Source organism: Galeopterus variegatus, unplaced genomic scaffold (genome assembly GCF_000696425.1).
Source record: "Galeopterus variegatus unplaced genomic scaffold, G_variegatus-3.0.2 Scaffold4715, whole genome shotgun sequence".
In the NCBI taxonomy this organism is placed as follows: Eukaryota; Metazoa; Chordata; class Mammalia; order Dermoptera; family Cynocephalidae; genus Galeopterus; species Galeopterus variegatus.
In genome coordinates this window covers 59,242-76,516 of record NW_007730826.1, presented here as the reverse complement: position 1 = coordinate 76,516, position 17,275 = coordinate 59,242, and the positions used below count along the sequence as shown (strand labels likewise).

The following is a 17,275-nucleotide window of genomic DNA, read 5'->3' as shown; positions in this document are numbered from 1 at the left end:
ATGGCAACCAGTTGCCTCCATCTGTCCAATTCTAAATGTTGGAATGGTTTGTCATTTCCTAAATTAAGATACTTTTGGAAAGTATAAACCGAGAACACAGGGGATTTTAAAAAGTCATTGGGAATTAGTTAATTTAAAAATAAATATATCATAATTATGCTTCTTGTTACCAAAATATTCGAGATCTTAAAATGATATTATCAATATTGAATGACAACGTAAATGAAAATAGATGAAAAAGAGCCAGCTCCTTCCCCCTGCACATTGTTTTATATGTTACTTTTATGTTACTATTTGGAGTTGATACTGATTCTGGAGAAGGTGTCAAGACTCATCTTGGAGCATTCCTTCTGGATGAGATTTGGTATTTGCATTACAAGAAATGACTTTGACAGCTCATTCTAGAATAACTAAGTGGCAGCCACAGCAGATGCTGGGATGTCCAAGTAACACGCTTCCCCCTGCTTTCCCCCGACACAGTGTGCCTCACTGGATGGCAAATGCTCCATCAGCTGCGATGACGAGGTAAGATGGCCTCCTGGTTTTGTTTCTGCCCTGGCCACGCGGAGGTGACAGCACTTTCTGACAGAGGGAATGCCACTATTAACACTGCTCTGGGCCAATCTAAAAGAAACCCAGAAACGACATTTGCTTTGTTTCTATTTTCTTCTCTCCACTTCCCCTCTCCCCTGCCCCACCAGTCAGATAGTTTATGAGATCTGAAGAATTGTCCTTTTAATAGCTCATGGACAGCACTATTGGAATTTTGACATTTCATAGGAAATAATAAAAATGTACTGTCATTTGAAATTCACATTACAATTCTCAAAGCTTTTCTCCATGCATTATCTCTTTCCATCCCCGTAACAACCTAGTGAAATAGGTAGGAATTATTGGCCCATTTTTGCAGATAAGAAAACAGGATTGGAGAAATTGAGTGACTCAGTTAATTTCACATAATAAGCAAGCCAAAGCTTAGAGTTTTTTTATTTCAGCATAGTATTTCCTTCTACAACCCCTCACCCCCAAACCCTGCCACTTTCTTAAGAGCAAGGAAGGAGGAAGTTGAATCCCACACATTATCAATGAAAGAAAAAACTATGCCACTGCCCTAAATCTGTGCATCAGACTTATGTTTTTACCATATCCAGTTCCATACACCCTCTGGCCCGTGTTCTGGAGCCAGCAGAAGCATGGTGGCCTTGTCTCTTCTGCTCAGGTAGCCTTTCTCTCTCGGTGTTAGTGAAACATGGTCAATACATAAAGCAGACCTTATAGATAATCATGTATTTATATTCCTTCTGGTTACCACAACGACTTAAGAAATTTTAAACAAACATAATTTCAACCCAGAATTCCTAGAATAGAAGTAGATTTCAAAAAATTAGGCAAAGGAAAAACAAGTATAGAAATATAAAATATATAAATATATAAGGGAAAAACAAGTAAGAAATATAAACAAGTATAGAAATATAATACAAGTACAGAAATATAAAATATAGTCCTGTATGAAGTTAAAACACAAAATGCTCAATCTTGGAGGGTATGGCTGCTGATTTTTTTTAAAAAATTATAATTATTGTTTAATTATAACTATTGTTACAGTATCCAAAGAGTAAAAACCAAGCAATCCATTTTTCAGCAGAATCCCAACTTTTTCTGATTATCAGATCAAAAATAATTTTCTCTTAGGAAAGAACACACTTTGACGTTTTATGACCAACACCTTTTTAGTAAGCTCAGAGACACCTTTCACGGAATAGTCAGGTGGGCCTCAATCCTTCTTCTGTCTTTGAGACACTTATTGTCTTATTGGAGTGTTCAGCTCAGGAACGACAATGCTCCACAATAATATTGACTAGTGAGTGTCCCTGTATTAAGCTCCTTACTTGCTCAGTGAGTACAGTAAGAGAACTGAGGATGGTTGGTTAGTTAGTTGACTCATTGAATAGATGGCTAGATGGTTGGCTGGTGGGATGGATGATAGTTGGGATGTTTGGTTGATTAATTTGTTGTTTGGCTCATTAGTTGGTTGGTTGGTTGGTTGGTTGGTTGGTTGGTTGGTTGGTTGGTTAGATAGATAGATGGATAGTTGGTTTAACAATTTGATGAATAAACTTAGAGGCAGTTATCTTTCCATAATCCATGCTGCCTCAGCGTATCCTCATATAAAAACAAGTGAAAACGGATCCTCGCTTAGAGTGGAAACCTGCAGTATGCTTTTTGTCCAATGACTGATTTCACAGGTGGTATAGCATGGTGGTTAAAGGTGCAGGCTATGGAGTTAGACTGACTAGTTTCAAATTATTGACTCTGACAGTAACTAGCTATGTGGCCTTGGATAAGTTTCTGAACCTCGCTGTGCCTCAGTTACCTCAATTATACAATGGAGTTAGAAATACCACCTCACAGAGTTATGGTGAAAAGTGAATGAGATAAAATATAAACCATGCATGGCATGGCTCCCGGCAAATGGTAAGCACTAAGTAAACGTTAGCTATGAACCAAAAAAGTCTAATGACTGTTTCTTGCCTTAGAGTGGTGGTTCAGCTGGATCTAAAACCTCAGACAGCAATGGCATATCTACTTCAGGCAATTGACAATTTCCCCCGAGCATAGTAAGCACAGGTTATAATGCCTTCCTTACTGCTAATGATCTCTTTCCAGCAGCCATTGAGATAAACCTCCATTCGAATGTCATTTAAAGGTTCACATACTTTGAAAATTAAGCCTTGAATTTGCCCTGATTTCTGAACTTGATCAGATGTTCAAATGTCCTCAGTTTGCACTTTGAAACTACCATCCAGTTTTTTCTTCAACACTTAAATTTTGGCTCCAGGCAACTGACTGACATTGTTTTAAATGGAAAAGCCAGCTCTGTCTTCCCACCAAGACCCCGTTCCGTTCTTCCAGCAGACTCTTTCCATGTGTCATTCTCTTTTCATAACTTTTAATTAGGCCTGTGAGACCATGTCCTTCCTCTTTCCCAGCTGCCCTCAAATGATCAGGTCCCCATTAAAAACAGCTGTGGGGGCTCATTAAGTTCACATGCTTCTGGCTTCTCCACTGCACTGAAGACCTGGCCCAACTCCCCAGGCTTATCATCCATGCTTTGCCTTAGATCCACTCCAGCCTCCTTGTCTACCCAGCAGTGCACTCCCTGGGCCTTGGCAGGAGGGCTGATGGGTGGGGCCAGTGTGGCCCGATGCATCTTTGGTTGGACCAATCAGAGCCTAAGCCATGTGGCTTGAAGGATCTGGCCGCGGGGTCGACCGAAGACCTTGAAGGAGCTCTGCCGACCAGGGCAAATGTTAACTTCAGAGTTCATGAGGTTCATACACTCACTCATTCCTTCAAGACATGTGTTTTGAGACCTTCTTAGGTGCCTGGTACCTGGCCAACCACTGGGGATTTAGTGGCGTCTCTAAGACTTTTTAAGGCCTTTTACGCATTTCTTCTGGTGTCTGAAAGACCTGCTTGGATTATGAGAGGGCAAGGAGAAGGGCTACATCCAAGCAACCAGGTGCTCCATATCTAACTGCCAAGCCCAACCAGCAGGTGGCCCTGAGGGTCATTTGAATAGCTATCAGGAGAGGAGCACGGTGACCCCCACCCAGCACATCTTCCCAAAGTGACTCCTCCACAATAAATTCTTTCAAAAGACAGCATTTTGATAGACAGTTGACCTATAATGAAAAGACAGAACAAGTGATGTGAAGTAAGGGTCAGACTGTTGCACAATGTAAATATTACGGATGAGGTTGTGAGCCCCAGGGAAAGGTAGTAAGGAGCGGCCCCTCTGTGTGCCTGAGATGCAGAGATACGGGCCCCACCGCAGATGTAAAACCCATTGTGTGTGTGTGTGTGTCCGTCCGTGTGTCCTCACAAATGAGGACAACGGGCAGCACAGTTCTGGGCTTCTGAGTGAGTTGTTTCCCCAACAAAACAAACAAAGGCAACACAAAAAGCCACAAAGCTCAGCCATCCTGCCTCCGAGATCTCTTGCTGTCTCTTCCTGAGAAAGGTAAAACTGTAGCATCAGGATACTTACAAAAATGGCACTTAGTAGGTGACCAATAAACAGGGCTGAAGCACATGTCCCTGTGCACGGGGCACTATGCTCAGCCTTCACCTGTACCCTCCCTTTGAGTCTTCTGGACAACTCTATGGAATAGTTGCCGTGGCTATCTCCATCCTTCAGATAAGAAAAAAGATCACAATGACAGCAAATGTCAGTGTCTGATTCTAAAGCTAGTATCTCAGCCCCTGGGCTAATACTGCCCCTTCCCGTTAACACAAGCCTTCCAATCTGTGACTGCCCGATTCCCACAGCCTGGTTTTGTGCTTTGACTTCAAGTATTTCCTGAATCAGCCTTTGTGACCCAGAATGAGACTTCTCTGAGCAATATTTAGTCATCAAATAGTCACAGATATTTTTTTAAACATCACATTCTCTCTGCCTCTCCCCTTCTCTCTTTATCCCTGCACTTTTAGAACAACCTTATCCCCAGATGTTTTTCCAAAGATGGCTGTGGAGTAAGTGCTTCCAGTATCTGCTAGAACTCAGAGCTCGTGATTTCTCCAACCCCTCAGCCTGTCAGTGCTCCCGTGGGACAGGATGATGGGCGGATGTCTTCCAAGATGTTGGGCTTCATCAGAGGGGAAAGTAGCGTAATGAAAGAAAGCTGAGAAAATATCTCCTCTATTTCCGTGGGACAGGATGATGGGCGGATGTCTTCCAAGATGTTGGGCTTCATCAGAGGGGAAAGTAACGTAATGAAAGAAAGCTGAGAAAATATCTCCTCTATTTCCTTTTACTGGAGGGGGATGATGGGGAAGGAAATTGAATATTATTTATTATAAAGTGACATAGAAAAGACAATTGATCAGGTTGGATCCTGGTTAATTCTGTCCTGACTGATCTGTAAAGCCAGCACTCTGCTCCCCTAAGTCAAGGGGGCTTACTTCACTCCCCTGCACTTCTTCAGAATAATTTAATCCCAGTGGCCGCTGACAGGGAGGTCTGTTTAAGAAGTCATCTAGTCATAAATTTGCTTTTTAGTGTTTACGGATAGACAACATAACAGTATTGCCTGTGATGAAAACTTGGTGACGCCTTTCAGATTCAGTGACCCAGGTCCGCATCAGCGACATAGCACCCTGACTTTGACCTATGATTTTCTCAGCAATTTGTAAGTCCCAATGTTGGCTGTGCTTGTTCCTTGCTTAATAGGGTGACCAAATCTTTTAATACCCAGCGTAAGCGTGAAATTCAAACTTAGCCATAAACAAGTACAGTAAGGCATCTTCTCTGCTGCCAAGTTTCTGTCCTGGAATCCTAATGTAAGGGAGAAAAAGTGAATTTTTAAAGTTTTAAAGAGAAGCATAGTCCAAGAAATAAATGCCAATTGGTACTCAGCATAGAAGAAACAAGTACTGTTCCCCAGCCCATGGCATGCCAAGAAGAACATGCCCACTGTGCTGTGGAAAAACATGAGGTACCTTTGCAGGAAAGGACAGCTTAGGCACATCGTCTGCCAGGAGGACCCTTGGCCAGACCTCCTGTTTTTCCTCTTCCCATCACTATCTGGTAGGATGTAGACAAATCTGACCACAGTGAGTGGATCATCAAGTGAATTTTTAGACTCTAGCCTATGATGGGCTTTTTTTTTTTTTGTCTATAGATTGTTCCTTAGTAAGTGGTGGGGACATACAGAAAATCCCCTTAAGCTGTGACTGACTAAATCTCTTGGTTTCAGATATCAGCTTAAGAATTACTGTGCACAGAGAGTCCAGGAACCTATAATTGGGGTCGATACCACTTGACCAAACCGACCCCAAACAACAGTCATTCTGTTGTTTTGTTTGTTTTCAGCCATAATAATAACACCCCAGGCACTTAGAGGCAGTCACTGGTCTGGCTGATTTTTCTGCCATTTGTTGTGGTTTTGTTTGGTGACGTGTGACAGACAAGATCTATCCTTAGCTATATGTATGTTAAGAGATTGCTTCTTTCAAAAAAGGAAAGTCTTTGTGTCCTGTTGTCTCTTGAAAGGTAGAGCGGGTTGGACAGTAGGAGGAGTCAGATCAAACAGGATTCAAGTCCCACTTGCTTAGTGTGTGACCCTGGGGAAGGCAGCATCTCTGGGCCTCAGTTTTCTCCTCTGTCCGAGAGAATAATCTCCTACTTGACAGTGTGAAAAGTAAGGTTTTCATGAGTCAGTGTCTTCCTATAGCTGTGATTCTTCTTCTGGGCAAGCTTCAATGTGTGATAATTTTCATCTGGTATTCTCTCAAGCTTGCACGCCTCTCTTTTTACAGCTTGATTTTCCAAGTTCTGAGTTGAAATAGGCTTGGCACCCCCTCTAGAATTATCACCCCTGTTCCTTCCACACCAGAAATGAGAAGGAGCAGGGCAGGCACCTGCAAAGTGAGTCTCCTCCTGGCCAGTCCTACCTCTGCTCCATCCAGTGGGGCCATTAGAAAGAGCACAGAGGTCCTCATTTCCAAGTGAAGTCAGGAAAGGGACCACATGTTTATAGTAAATAATGAAAAGTTTCACTGAAAATTTGTCTCTAGATAAAGTGGAAATTGTGAAAATATATTTATTTTATATAATGACTTTAGGTTGTAATTGCAACTGTACTCTAATTCTCCAAACAGAAAAGTAAATTTAGTGAGGTTTGGGGGCTGAGAGTTTAATGTTTCTGATAAAATTATAAAATAGCACAATATAAAATCCTTTATATTTGATTTTCTCAGAATGTTCACCAAAAGGATCAAAATACAATAAAGAGTTTTGATCAGTTTTCCCAGAGACTTCCCTTAGCTCCTGGCTTTTGAAGTCATCCTCTTTGGATACACCTCTCAGGTCTTATCTGTGGTGATTTTTTCCTTCTTTGCGTGTCTACCTCTGACAGATCCTGATGTGCCAGTGGCTTCCCTTGGATTAGAGCTATTCTCCAGCATCACTTTCATGGGCTTCATGAAATTTTGCCTCTTTCTGAAGATTTTAGATTGACTTTATACTCTGTGTGCCTTGTATCTGTATTGTATTACCCAATATTTACAACATTAGACAAACAGGTATTGACCAAAGGCACAGGTCTAATAGCAAGAGTACTAATTGTTTAGGGACGTTTGAGTAGGAAGTAATTTTACAGTCGGGGATGGAGGGCTGATGATGATTTTTGACTCCCTGTACAACTGTGGGGATATAGACAAACAGGTATTGACCAAAGGCACAGGTCTAATAGCAAGAGTACTAATTGTTTAGGGATGTTTGAGTAGGAAGTAATTTTACAGTCGGGAATGGAGGGCTGATGATGATTTTTGACTCCCTGTACAACTGTGGGGATATGGATAGTCAATATCTGAACATGGAGGCCGCTCCTGTACTCAGCATGTTTTCATTGATTGCATAGAGATTAACCTCTCTTTGCTTCAGTGTCTGTACCTGCAAAATGAACATCATGACATTCAAATCAGGAAGGATATGACACAGTGTAGACTGAGTTAAGACTCATTGGAGTACTAGTGTAATCTAAGACATGGCTGTCCAAAAGAACTTTCTGCAATGATGGAAATTTCCAAAAGTGTAGCCACTAGTCACAGGTAGCTGTGAAACACTTGAAATATAGCTTGTGTGACTGAGGAACCAAATTTTTAGTTGTATTCCATTTTAATTAAGTTAAAACTGAATTTAAATCTACGTAAAACTAGTGGTTACCATATTGGAGGCATAGCTCTGTGGATTGCTTCCATGCTGTCTCCTGAGGATGGAGAAAGTTTATCAAGACTACTACCAGGACCAAAGCCAAGAGCTAATAATAGTAAGAGTGTGATCAGGTACCCAAGTCATTCATCTGACCCCTTTGAATAACCGAGAGAAGCTCTATTATTCACCCAAGCAGCCAACTTTTTTTGTAAAAGGTGTTAGCAGGGCTTCTAGTCTTCTGTTCATTCTGCACAGTCACTGTCTAGTAATAAAGCGTGGACCTTTCTCACCAACCCACTGCTGTCCTTTTGTGCCTAACTGAAACCAACCCTGTGGATAGGCAAATGTCCCAGAAAACACCAGCCCTGTGGTGGCCTGGAGCTAGGTGGAATTTAGCTCAGGGTAAAGATATGTTACAAATTAAATGTTGCAGTCGGTATGTAAAGCTGCAATAAATAGAAACTGAGTTACATCAAGGACGGAATTAAACCTTAAGTTAAACTCCACAGCACTGTAATTAAAACTTAGCCTGTAGCAAATCATTCACTTTAGATTAAAGCAGTGTGGGGGAAGCAGAGGTTTGGGTTTACCTTGCTTTCTACAATTTATAAGTCTGAGCTACCAAAAGCTAACAGCCCTGCCCCCAAATCCAGCTCCCAATTAAAAACACAGTTTGAAAATCTTTAGGAGGCCTGAGGGGCTCCTTTAACAGAAGTCTGCCCCTTCCCCCCTGCCTCAGTCTATGAACAAATTAAAAAATATTACCTGGTCCCCTGATGGTCCTCTGAGCTGACACGGTGTTTTCATTAATACATCATTAGAGTAATGACATTGTGCTGGCGTTTTGCTTTCAGAACAGCCTGCACTTCAACCACCGAGAATACAGCCTAGGAGGCCCCTGAATACTTTGTTCCTTAGAAATATTATTCAGGTCATATATAAAAAAAAAGGGAAGACAAATTGTAAATTGTTTTAATGCATATTCTTTTTATTCCAATCTGGGTCATTCAAGGCTTGTTTAGTGTTTTATTTTTGTTTGTTAGTTTTGCAAAGTAAACACTGGAGTTAGCTTAACCATGGCATTATCAGCAGCTTTTCCAAGTTCCTGAAAACAACTTCCCTCCAAAAAAATAGGTTTCTTTGGGTTGGTAGTATGTCATTCCGTGTAAAAGCAGTCCGAAGACCCAAAGCTGAAAATGTTTTTTTTTTTAATTTTGTAGACTGTGAACTGTTACCTCATAGACAATAATGGATTTATTCTAGTGTCTGAAGACTACACACAGGTAAGTAAAAAATTTCTACCACCTCCAAGTAAGGAGCTCAGAATATGCTTGGGTCAGGGGGAACAAATTAGGGTGTTAAAACCTTGAGACAATGATCTCTACATAAGAGGTAATAGCAGGAGATTATAAAACCTTATTTCCATCCCTTTAAGAATGTCACAGCTTACTTCTCAGCAGGCCCCAAAGAGTTTTTACCTGCCAGTGGGGGGTGGTCAGGGGGTGGCAGAGCCCAGGCCTGTTCTCTCACTCATAAAATGTTCAATTTATAGAACTCTTTGCCTCAGAGTTGTCTGTGCCACAGAAAGAATTTTTGCCTCAAGGATGGAGGTGCCATAGAGAGTTTGGGCTACTTGAAGGAGCTTTTCTCCTTCTGATATTTTACCTTCACACGTGTGCGTGCGCATAGAGAGTTTGGGCTACTTGAAGGAGCTTTTCTCCTTCTGATATTTTACCTTCACACGTGCACGCGCACACACACACACACAGGGCTACTTGAAGGAGCTTTTCTCCTTCTGATATTTTACCTTCACACGTGTGCGTGCGCACACACACACACACACATTTCTAGATAATTATTGTTTATGGCTTTCTTTCTGGTTTTTGCTTTTTAAAAATCAGTTATCTAAGTTCAAGGATTAGCTTGGGCTCTCAGCACTGAGGGACAGGGTTGGGGTCCAGAGATAGGAGAGGAATATGCTCCATTTGAATGAACTGTGTGCAGTGTGGAGGTGGGAGGGACAGAGATGGAAAGAAATCAAGAGATGGGGCTCAGTGCAGAAATCTCCACTCTATTTAGAAATAAAAATGAGAATTAAGGTCAACAGCATTGTAATAGAGAAACAGAAGTTTTTCCATTCAAACTTTCTGCATGAAAACTTTTCCTGCTATTAGAATTAAAATAGAATTTTTAAAGAAGGGAAAATGCATACAAGTTTAGCTGTGCAGTGTGGTATAATAAAGTAATATTAGCAGGGGAGGCAGATGGTTTTGGTGCTAGTTCTCTTCCTTAACTAGTTTGGGATCATTGGCACATTTTTTAACCCAGCTAGGCCTCTGGATAGGCTCTGTAAAATGATGGTTAACTATATATGGTTTCTTCTAATTCTAATATTTGAGAGTACTAATATTTTATAATGAAGTTACTTTTAAATCATTTAAAATTATTTAGTAGTCAACAGTACTATAGGTCCATTAATGCTTGATAAATTAGTTAATTGTCCTTCAGTGTGGCTCCTTAAGGTCTGAGATCAATGGTTCATTTCTAAACTGTGGCTCCAGGAAACTTGAGGATTATCCTTCCAATTCCCCTCCTATCCATGAGAATAGAATGTTGTAGGGTTTTAAATGCACCTTTCATGGCTGATTACACTATTGAGACTCAGAATGCCTACACAGTCTTCTCTAACGCTGAACATCACTGAACATTGGACAGTGGATGGACAATAGATAGGATGAATGAGCCCGTGAAACAAAGCCAGTCTCTGAGGCAGAAGGAAAGTCTATTGGCCTATGGTAACATGCCCATTTGGCTGGAAAAAGGAACATAGACATTTAGGAACCTATGGAGCAAGAATCCAAACTAATCACCTGGAAGGACGTGAAACAAAGCCAGTCTCTGAGGCAGAAGGAAAGTCTATTGGCCTATGGTAACATGCCCATTTGGCTGGGAAAAGGAACATAGACATTTAGGAACCTATGGAGCAAGAATCCAAACTAATCACCTGGAAGGAGGAGCTCTGTCCTTCTGTCATAATCCTGTAGGGCTGAGATAGGAACCTGATCCTAGGACACAGGAGGGATGGAGTGGATGTCTTCCAGTGGTGAGTCCTGGACTGGTCAGCATACTATTAAAATAGTGTCTCTGGCAAAGCCATTGGCTGCTACAGATGCTCTGCTTTGCATCTCTGTGGAATAAGGCCTGCAACAGTACCCAGCGAGTCTGCCAGCCTGCTGAGTCTGGGCTTGTTTGATGTTGTCTGGCTTCCTGCACCCCATTAGGATGATTCTTCTTCATCTAACAACCAGTTCCATTGACGCTGGCATATTTACACACAAAAAAATACAAATGTCCTTCTTGCTCCTAGCAGCAGCACACGCCCACAGAATTTGCAGGAGTTTCCAAGTTTCCCATAGAGAAAGGAAGTGCTTGATATTCAGAGAAATGTGTTTCCTTCTTCCTCCTCTCTTTCTTGACTTCTTGTCAAAGTCTCTCTCTCTATATATGCTTTGTTGCCTGAAAACTCCCAAGAGCATAGATAAGGTCACTCAGTTAGTCGCAGTGGAATTAGGGTTTAGTTAATATAAAGCCTAAGGAATTTATGTAATTTGGACTCTTATTGTAATGCCCTCCCCACACCCACACATAAGCTATAAATCTTCAGAGCACCCAGAGGACTCTACTGATCTATACTGGCTCACTCCAGGTGTTGGCAGAAGAAGGCTGTTGTCACAAGCTCTATTCCACAGCACTGCATACACTGCCCACCCATAGGACAACTTGGAAGATAGTGGTTTTAGATGTCTACAGGGCATGCATGAGGATGTTAATCCTTCATTCCACTATTCAAAGTTTGCAAATCTTGGCCGGAACCAAGAAATAGAGTTGCACAAGCATCAGCAGGGTAGCGGGGAAAGGCTGCAAGGCCACAAATGACCTGAAGACAGTCCCTGAGGTAGAGGCAGGCCATTAGAAGTGTGATTGGCCATGCTGTCTCCTCAAGGGCCTGGACAGTCTTATTCTTGGTCAATATTAACTGCCTATGGACAAAATGAGAGTATTCCTCAGAAAGTGATTTGGAGAAAGGATGGATTCTCCACTGCAGGAAATTTATAGGGCCAATGAAGAGGACTGCTATATTTCCCTAAACAGGTCATCTAGGAATTATAAACAATTCTTTTTATTAGTGCTTAGGAAGCCCTTTTCACAGCCTGTTTCTGTCTGCATGAAGTAGCGTTTTAATCACAAGGGATTATATGCAGATTAATGCCTACTCCATCCAAGGCTAATGAGGGGGGATGTGTGCGTGTACACGCATGTGTGTGTTAATTTCAGCAATCAGCACGTTTTATGCAACCCCCCTCCCATATATGGTGGAAGCACTCACATCTGCTCACTGGTTTGTTCTGTAATCCCATAGTTTCACATGACTGTTAAAACCTTTTCCACTTTTATGTAACAGTAGTCCTGAAAACCTGACTTCTGCTCCTGTCACTTCCAGGACACAGACTGTGTCCATCTTCATCTCTTCTCTGCTGTTTGGGCACGTTATTCATCTACACTGCCTCATGTGTCTTCTTTTCTTCCCCACAGACTGGAGACTTTTTTGGTGAGGTCGAGGGAGCTGTGATGAACAAATTGTTAACAATGGGTTCATTTAAAAGGTAAGGATTTTATGGTCCCCTGTGTCCCCCCAAAAAGTTTGCCTAAATAAAATAAAACAAACCAAGGTCAAAAAAAGAAAGCCCAGACTTGACCCCATAGCTAGTTTTTACTTGTATTCATGTTCCAGAAGATCTCACTGAAATTCGATGCCTCTTGCAAGCGTGTTGAGAGTCTTAGAAACTAAGCTCACAATGAGTTTGCTGTTCACCCAGCATAGAGTTTATTGGAGGCTAACATTGAAGTAGGAGTCTGTACTGTGACATAATTATATCAGTATTAAGCAAGTCACCGTGAAGAAGTAGGAAATGTTTTACCTGGTCAGAAAGGAGGAGTATATTTTACCTCATGTTGACAAACCAGGGAAGCTTCCTAAGAATCTGGAACTCAGGGATGGAAGGTGATATTTAAAGACTTATTGATATAATTTTAGAAAATCAAGTGAAAGTTCTCAAAACCTGTGCCTGATGGAGGTAAGTTTAAGTCCGCTGCTGGAAGAAAACCCAGATGGTGCCAAACTCCGTAGGTGACAGGTACTACTCAAGTGGGTTGTGAACACTCTAGACCCTACCTAAGTGAAGCTTACATAGGACGTCTTCTTCATGGCACCATGTCCCTCATGGGCAGGCCAGCCATGCTCTTGGGATCACCAAAGCCTATGGGAAGAGCCATCACCCTGTGAGATCAGGATGTCAGAATATTTCCCCAGGTGTGGGGGCGGTCAGTGCTATCTCCCTTCTCTTGGCCTCCAAGGAAGAATGGCGGTCTTTGAAGTGGTGCTTTAATGGGCGTATTTGATGCAGTTAAACATATAATAGCAGGAAATACAAGGATGGACCTCCAGCTGTCCTGCGAGATGCACTGCTAGTCTGCTGCCAGTGGGAAAGGCAGGCCCCAGTTTATTACTCCCCCACAGCTGAATGGCTAGGAAGTGTTAGCTCAGGAAATCAGGCTTGTAAGCCAATCAGCCAGACCAACTGAGCGCTGTGCTGAAAGCAGGGAATTCAAAAATGATGACCCAGTTTTTGAAATCCCAGAGCTTGTTTGTGCCAGAGGGGAGGAAAAAAAGAAATCATATAAAAAAGCTGGCATGGCCCCAGCTTGTCTACAATCTCTGATGTACTTGTTTGCTCTCAGGCCTGTCCATGGCAGATTGTTCACTCCTGCTCAATCCCCTTTTACAAATTCAAGTACAGTTTTCATCCTCGCCTTGAGTCCTTGTATGCATGCTTGAGAACGCTGCTCGGAGCTGGACTTGGGTTGCTGCAGAGTTTTCCATGACTTCTTGGAGCTTCCCACAGCATCTCCTAGATTGTCTGCCACCTCAGGCACCACCGACTTTCCTGTCTTTATATGGATGTGTCCATTTGTATCATGTTCACTTGTTTTCAACTTGGTGTGGGGAGGAGACAATAAAGAGTAACCACACACAACACACATGTTTCTCATTTGAAAGCATATTTTTCAACTTCTTTAACAAACCCATTTTTTTTCTCCTTTTCCTTCTTGGACATTCCTTTCAAACTGTTTGTTGGGAGAGAAAGAAAGATTATCATGGAATTTTAAACTTCTATTCTCCTTAGTGTAGGTGAAGTATGGCTGGCATGAATCTAGAACTTTCTTTTCCTACAAGGGCAGTCAACATATTTGAGAAAAAGGAAGGGATGAGGATTTTACTCAATCATTACAGCAACTGCTATCATCCAGGAGCTGGCTAACATACGTCCTGGGCCTCTTTGAAGGGCCCCCTCGCTGGGGTCAGTAAAGCAGTGAGAGCTTGAGTTTGGGAGTCAAACAGAGCAGGGTCAAGTCCAGGCGCTGACATTTACTAGCTGCGTGACTTAGAATAAGTCAAGTTACCTCTCCCAGCTTTGGTTTCCTTACATGGAAAATGAAGATAACAATAATAATTACTTCCCAGGATTGCTGTCAGAGATAATGAGATAATAATAAGCATAATGTTCTTAGCACAGTGCCTGGCATCTATTAAGGGCTCAATAATTGCTAGCTGCTGCTGTGATTTTTGTTGTTGTGGATCTTTGCTCAGTCTTGGCTTTGCTTTCTGCTTGGCACTAGGTAAGCTTCTTCTATACTCACACATCCATGACACCTGCTGATGGAGTCTCTAGTATTGGAGTACCGAGTGCTTGAAATCAGACATTAGCATCCTCATCCTTTCCTGCATGCAGTGCTTGCTCAGAGCATAAAGTTGACAGTCCTTTGATTCAGAGAAGACCTGTGTTTCAGAAACACTGAAAGGATGTAGCTGGAATAACTGACAGCACTCTGGGGGGGGGGAAGTCATACACCCCCAAACAAAGGGTCCAGGGAGGCTGAGTTGCTTTGCCAATGTGGCCAGCCCAGGTGAAGCTCAGGCCCAGTTTGCTGAGCTGACCTCTCATCTCAGCAGCTTAGACAGTGCCAGGCTGGTACAAAGTCCTTCATTGTGATGGGCTGTATACCCAGTCCTCAAGAAATGAGTTTTATGCACAAGAGCCCCAAAACCATCTCCTTCAGAAAGACAGAGCTCAAAGAGAACACCATCTCCCTTCATCAGCCTCCCATTTGTCTCTCTTCCCCGGTCCACCTTTGGTGCCACTCTCTAGGGACGTTAGGCAATGCTTGCCCGTGTGACAGTTGACTTTTCCCTGATTGTCTGGCCACTTGCCTGGTGACCTGATGGCTGTCCTATGTGGCAGTGCCATCAGAGGGAGGGAACATTTACTTCTGGGTCTGCATTGCCATGTGGAAGAACCACTGGTGCATGAACAAATTAGCAACTTGAGAGAGTTTGAGGAAGTCCCACAGCAGCGTGCAAAACAGTCATATTTGAGAGCTGTGGGACAGCCAAGGAAGTGTAGGCTCAGCAGTGTCTTATCTGGGCAAACGGAGCTTTCAGGATGGGAGGCCAGCTGAGTGATAAGGCCACCCAGATTTCTTTTAGCAGCAGTTGGTAAATTGTTAGACCAAGCAATGTTCCAGGCTTCACTTGTTTTCTCATAAGGTATCACATCCCTGGTCAGCTTTTTCGTTTCAGAGAGCTTCAAACACTTCTTCATTCTTATCACTGAAAGTAGTGAACTCCCTGAGGAGTGACCCTTAGGGCTTTTCACGTTAGCTGTTTTCCTCTTTCACTCATGTTCCTGTCTAGTAAAGGCCTTGCCTTCACATTTCTCAGAATCCACATTCTATGGTTTTCTTTGCTGTCCCTGTCCCTCTTGAAACAACTAAGAGAAAATCTAGTTTTAAAATCCTTTTATTAGAATTAATTTATTACCCTCTCACCCTGAGTGATGCAAATACAGTATTGCCAAATATCCAGGGAAAAGGGGGGAAAAGTACAGCCAGTCACAGGAGTGTGTTCAGAGTTCCTTACAGGGCCTCTGTGGCATTCTGGACTTGAAATCCGGAGACTTTTCTTCAGCCCCTCTGGGACTCCATCTCATCACCAAAAATAAGGATCTTGGTGGATTTTCTGAGAATTAACTAAAATACAATATGTGAAAATACTTTTCAAAAATCAAAGCCACAGCAAACAGGAGGTAAGATTAGCCCTTGAGTAAGAGTTCCCAGTATCTGAGATTTTTTTTCTTTCAATTTTGTTATTTTGTTTTGTTTGTGTTTTATCACCAGTCTCTCTCCCTCTGCCCCACAGCACAGCACTAGGGTGGACCGTGGGCCTGCACTTTACCGTGCACTAGCATCCGCAGGGACCTTTCAAAGCACACCTAGGCTCAGCCTGTACACCAGGAGATCGTATTAAATTGGTCTGGGGATGGACCCCCAGCATTGGTGCTCTCTATAGCTTCCATGTGATTTTCCTGTGCAGCCAGAGTCAAGAAATACTGGGTTAAAAGCATCTGAGTACCAGTCCAGCTGCTGCCCACTTAGGAGCTGCCTGATCTTCTCTGCAGCATAGTACTAAAAGAATTATTCCTACACCTGCAAGTGAGGGTTAAATGGAATACTGTGTGAGTGACTGAGGGCTCCCAGCTTGAGTGTTCATACATGCTCACAGCCCGGCCCTCTGAGCATGGGAGCCCAGCCTCCTGCAGCATAGTACTAAAAGAATTATTCCTACACCTGCAAGTGAAGGTTAAATGGAATACTGTGTGAGTGACTGAGGGGTCCCAGCTTGAGTGTTCATACATGCTCACAGCCCGGCCCTCTGAGCATGGGAGCCCAGCCTCCTGCCTGGGCATCTCCCATTGTGACCACAGTGGAGAATCATCATAGAGCACCGTCAGCTGGCAGGGATGGATCGTATCACAAAGCTAGGGCTTGTGCATGTCTACTGTCTAATCCAGGACTCCTACCTCCTTCTGTTTCCTCTGCTCCTTCTTCTTTTTGTCGACTTTCAAGCAAACAAACAAAAATGTCTGAGTCAATCCCTACCTAGACAGATGAGTCCCCAGCCCATCTTTCTGAGGGTATTATCTCCAGTCCCTCCACCTTCCCTTAGGATGCGATGGGAGGGCACCCACCTTTAGTGCCTTGATGGTGGTTTACTCTCCTTGAGGCCCCAGGGGGACTCTCTGGAACTACCCATGCTAGGGCAAAACAGCAAACCTATAGACAGCAAGAATGAAACTCAGGTTTAATCTCAAGTAGGGCATCCTGCTACACAGCAAAATACTTAGCAGATTGCTAATAAGACATGAAAACCAATGGATCCTCCAGCCTCTTCCCTTCTACCTGTAAGTAAAAGAACACAGCTCACTGGAGTTCCATTGAGTTGGGCTCTAGCCTTGATATAAATTCCAATTGTTAGGTAAGAGGGACAAGTGTGACTTTTGGGACATTTGAGCCAGAGAGACTGAAAGGAAAATTGGAATGAGTTCAACATGGAGCTCAAGAAAACAGCAGCAGCCTTTAAAAAACAGGTAAAAAAAAAAA

General features: G+C 42.7%; 1 protein-coding gene across 1 annotated transcript in view; it reads left to right on the top strand.

Moving 5' to 3' along the window:
- The window catches only part of LOC103603645 (voltage-dependent calcium channel subunit alpha-2/delta-3-like), a gene marked incomplete at its 3' end in the record, with an annotated part of 146,050 nt that overhangs the window by 97,370 nt on the left and 31,405 nt on the right, over positions 1-17,275 (top strand). The window contains exons 14-16 of the mRNA XM_008588210.1: positions 481-525; positions 8,938-9,000; positions 12,311-12,381. Of these exons, the coding sequence (XP_008586432.1) occupies positions 481-525; positions 8,938-9,000; positions 12,311-12,381 (179 nt within the window). The remainder of the gene's footprint in view (positions 1-480; positions 526-8,937; positions 9,001-12,310; positions 12,382-17,275) is intronic.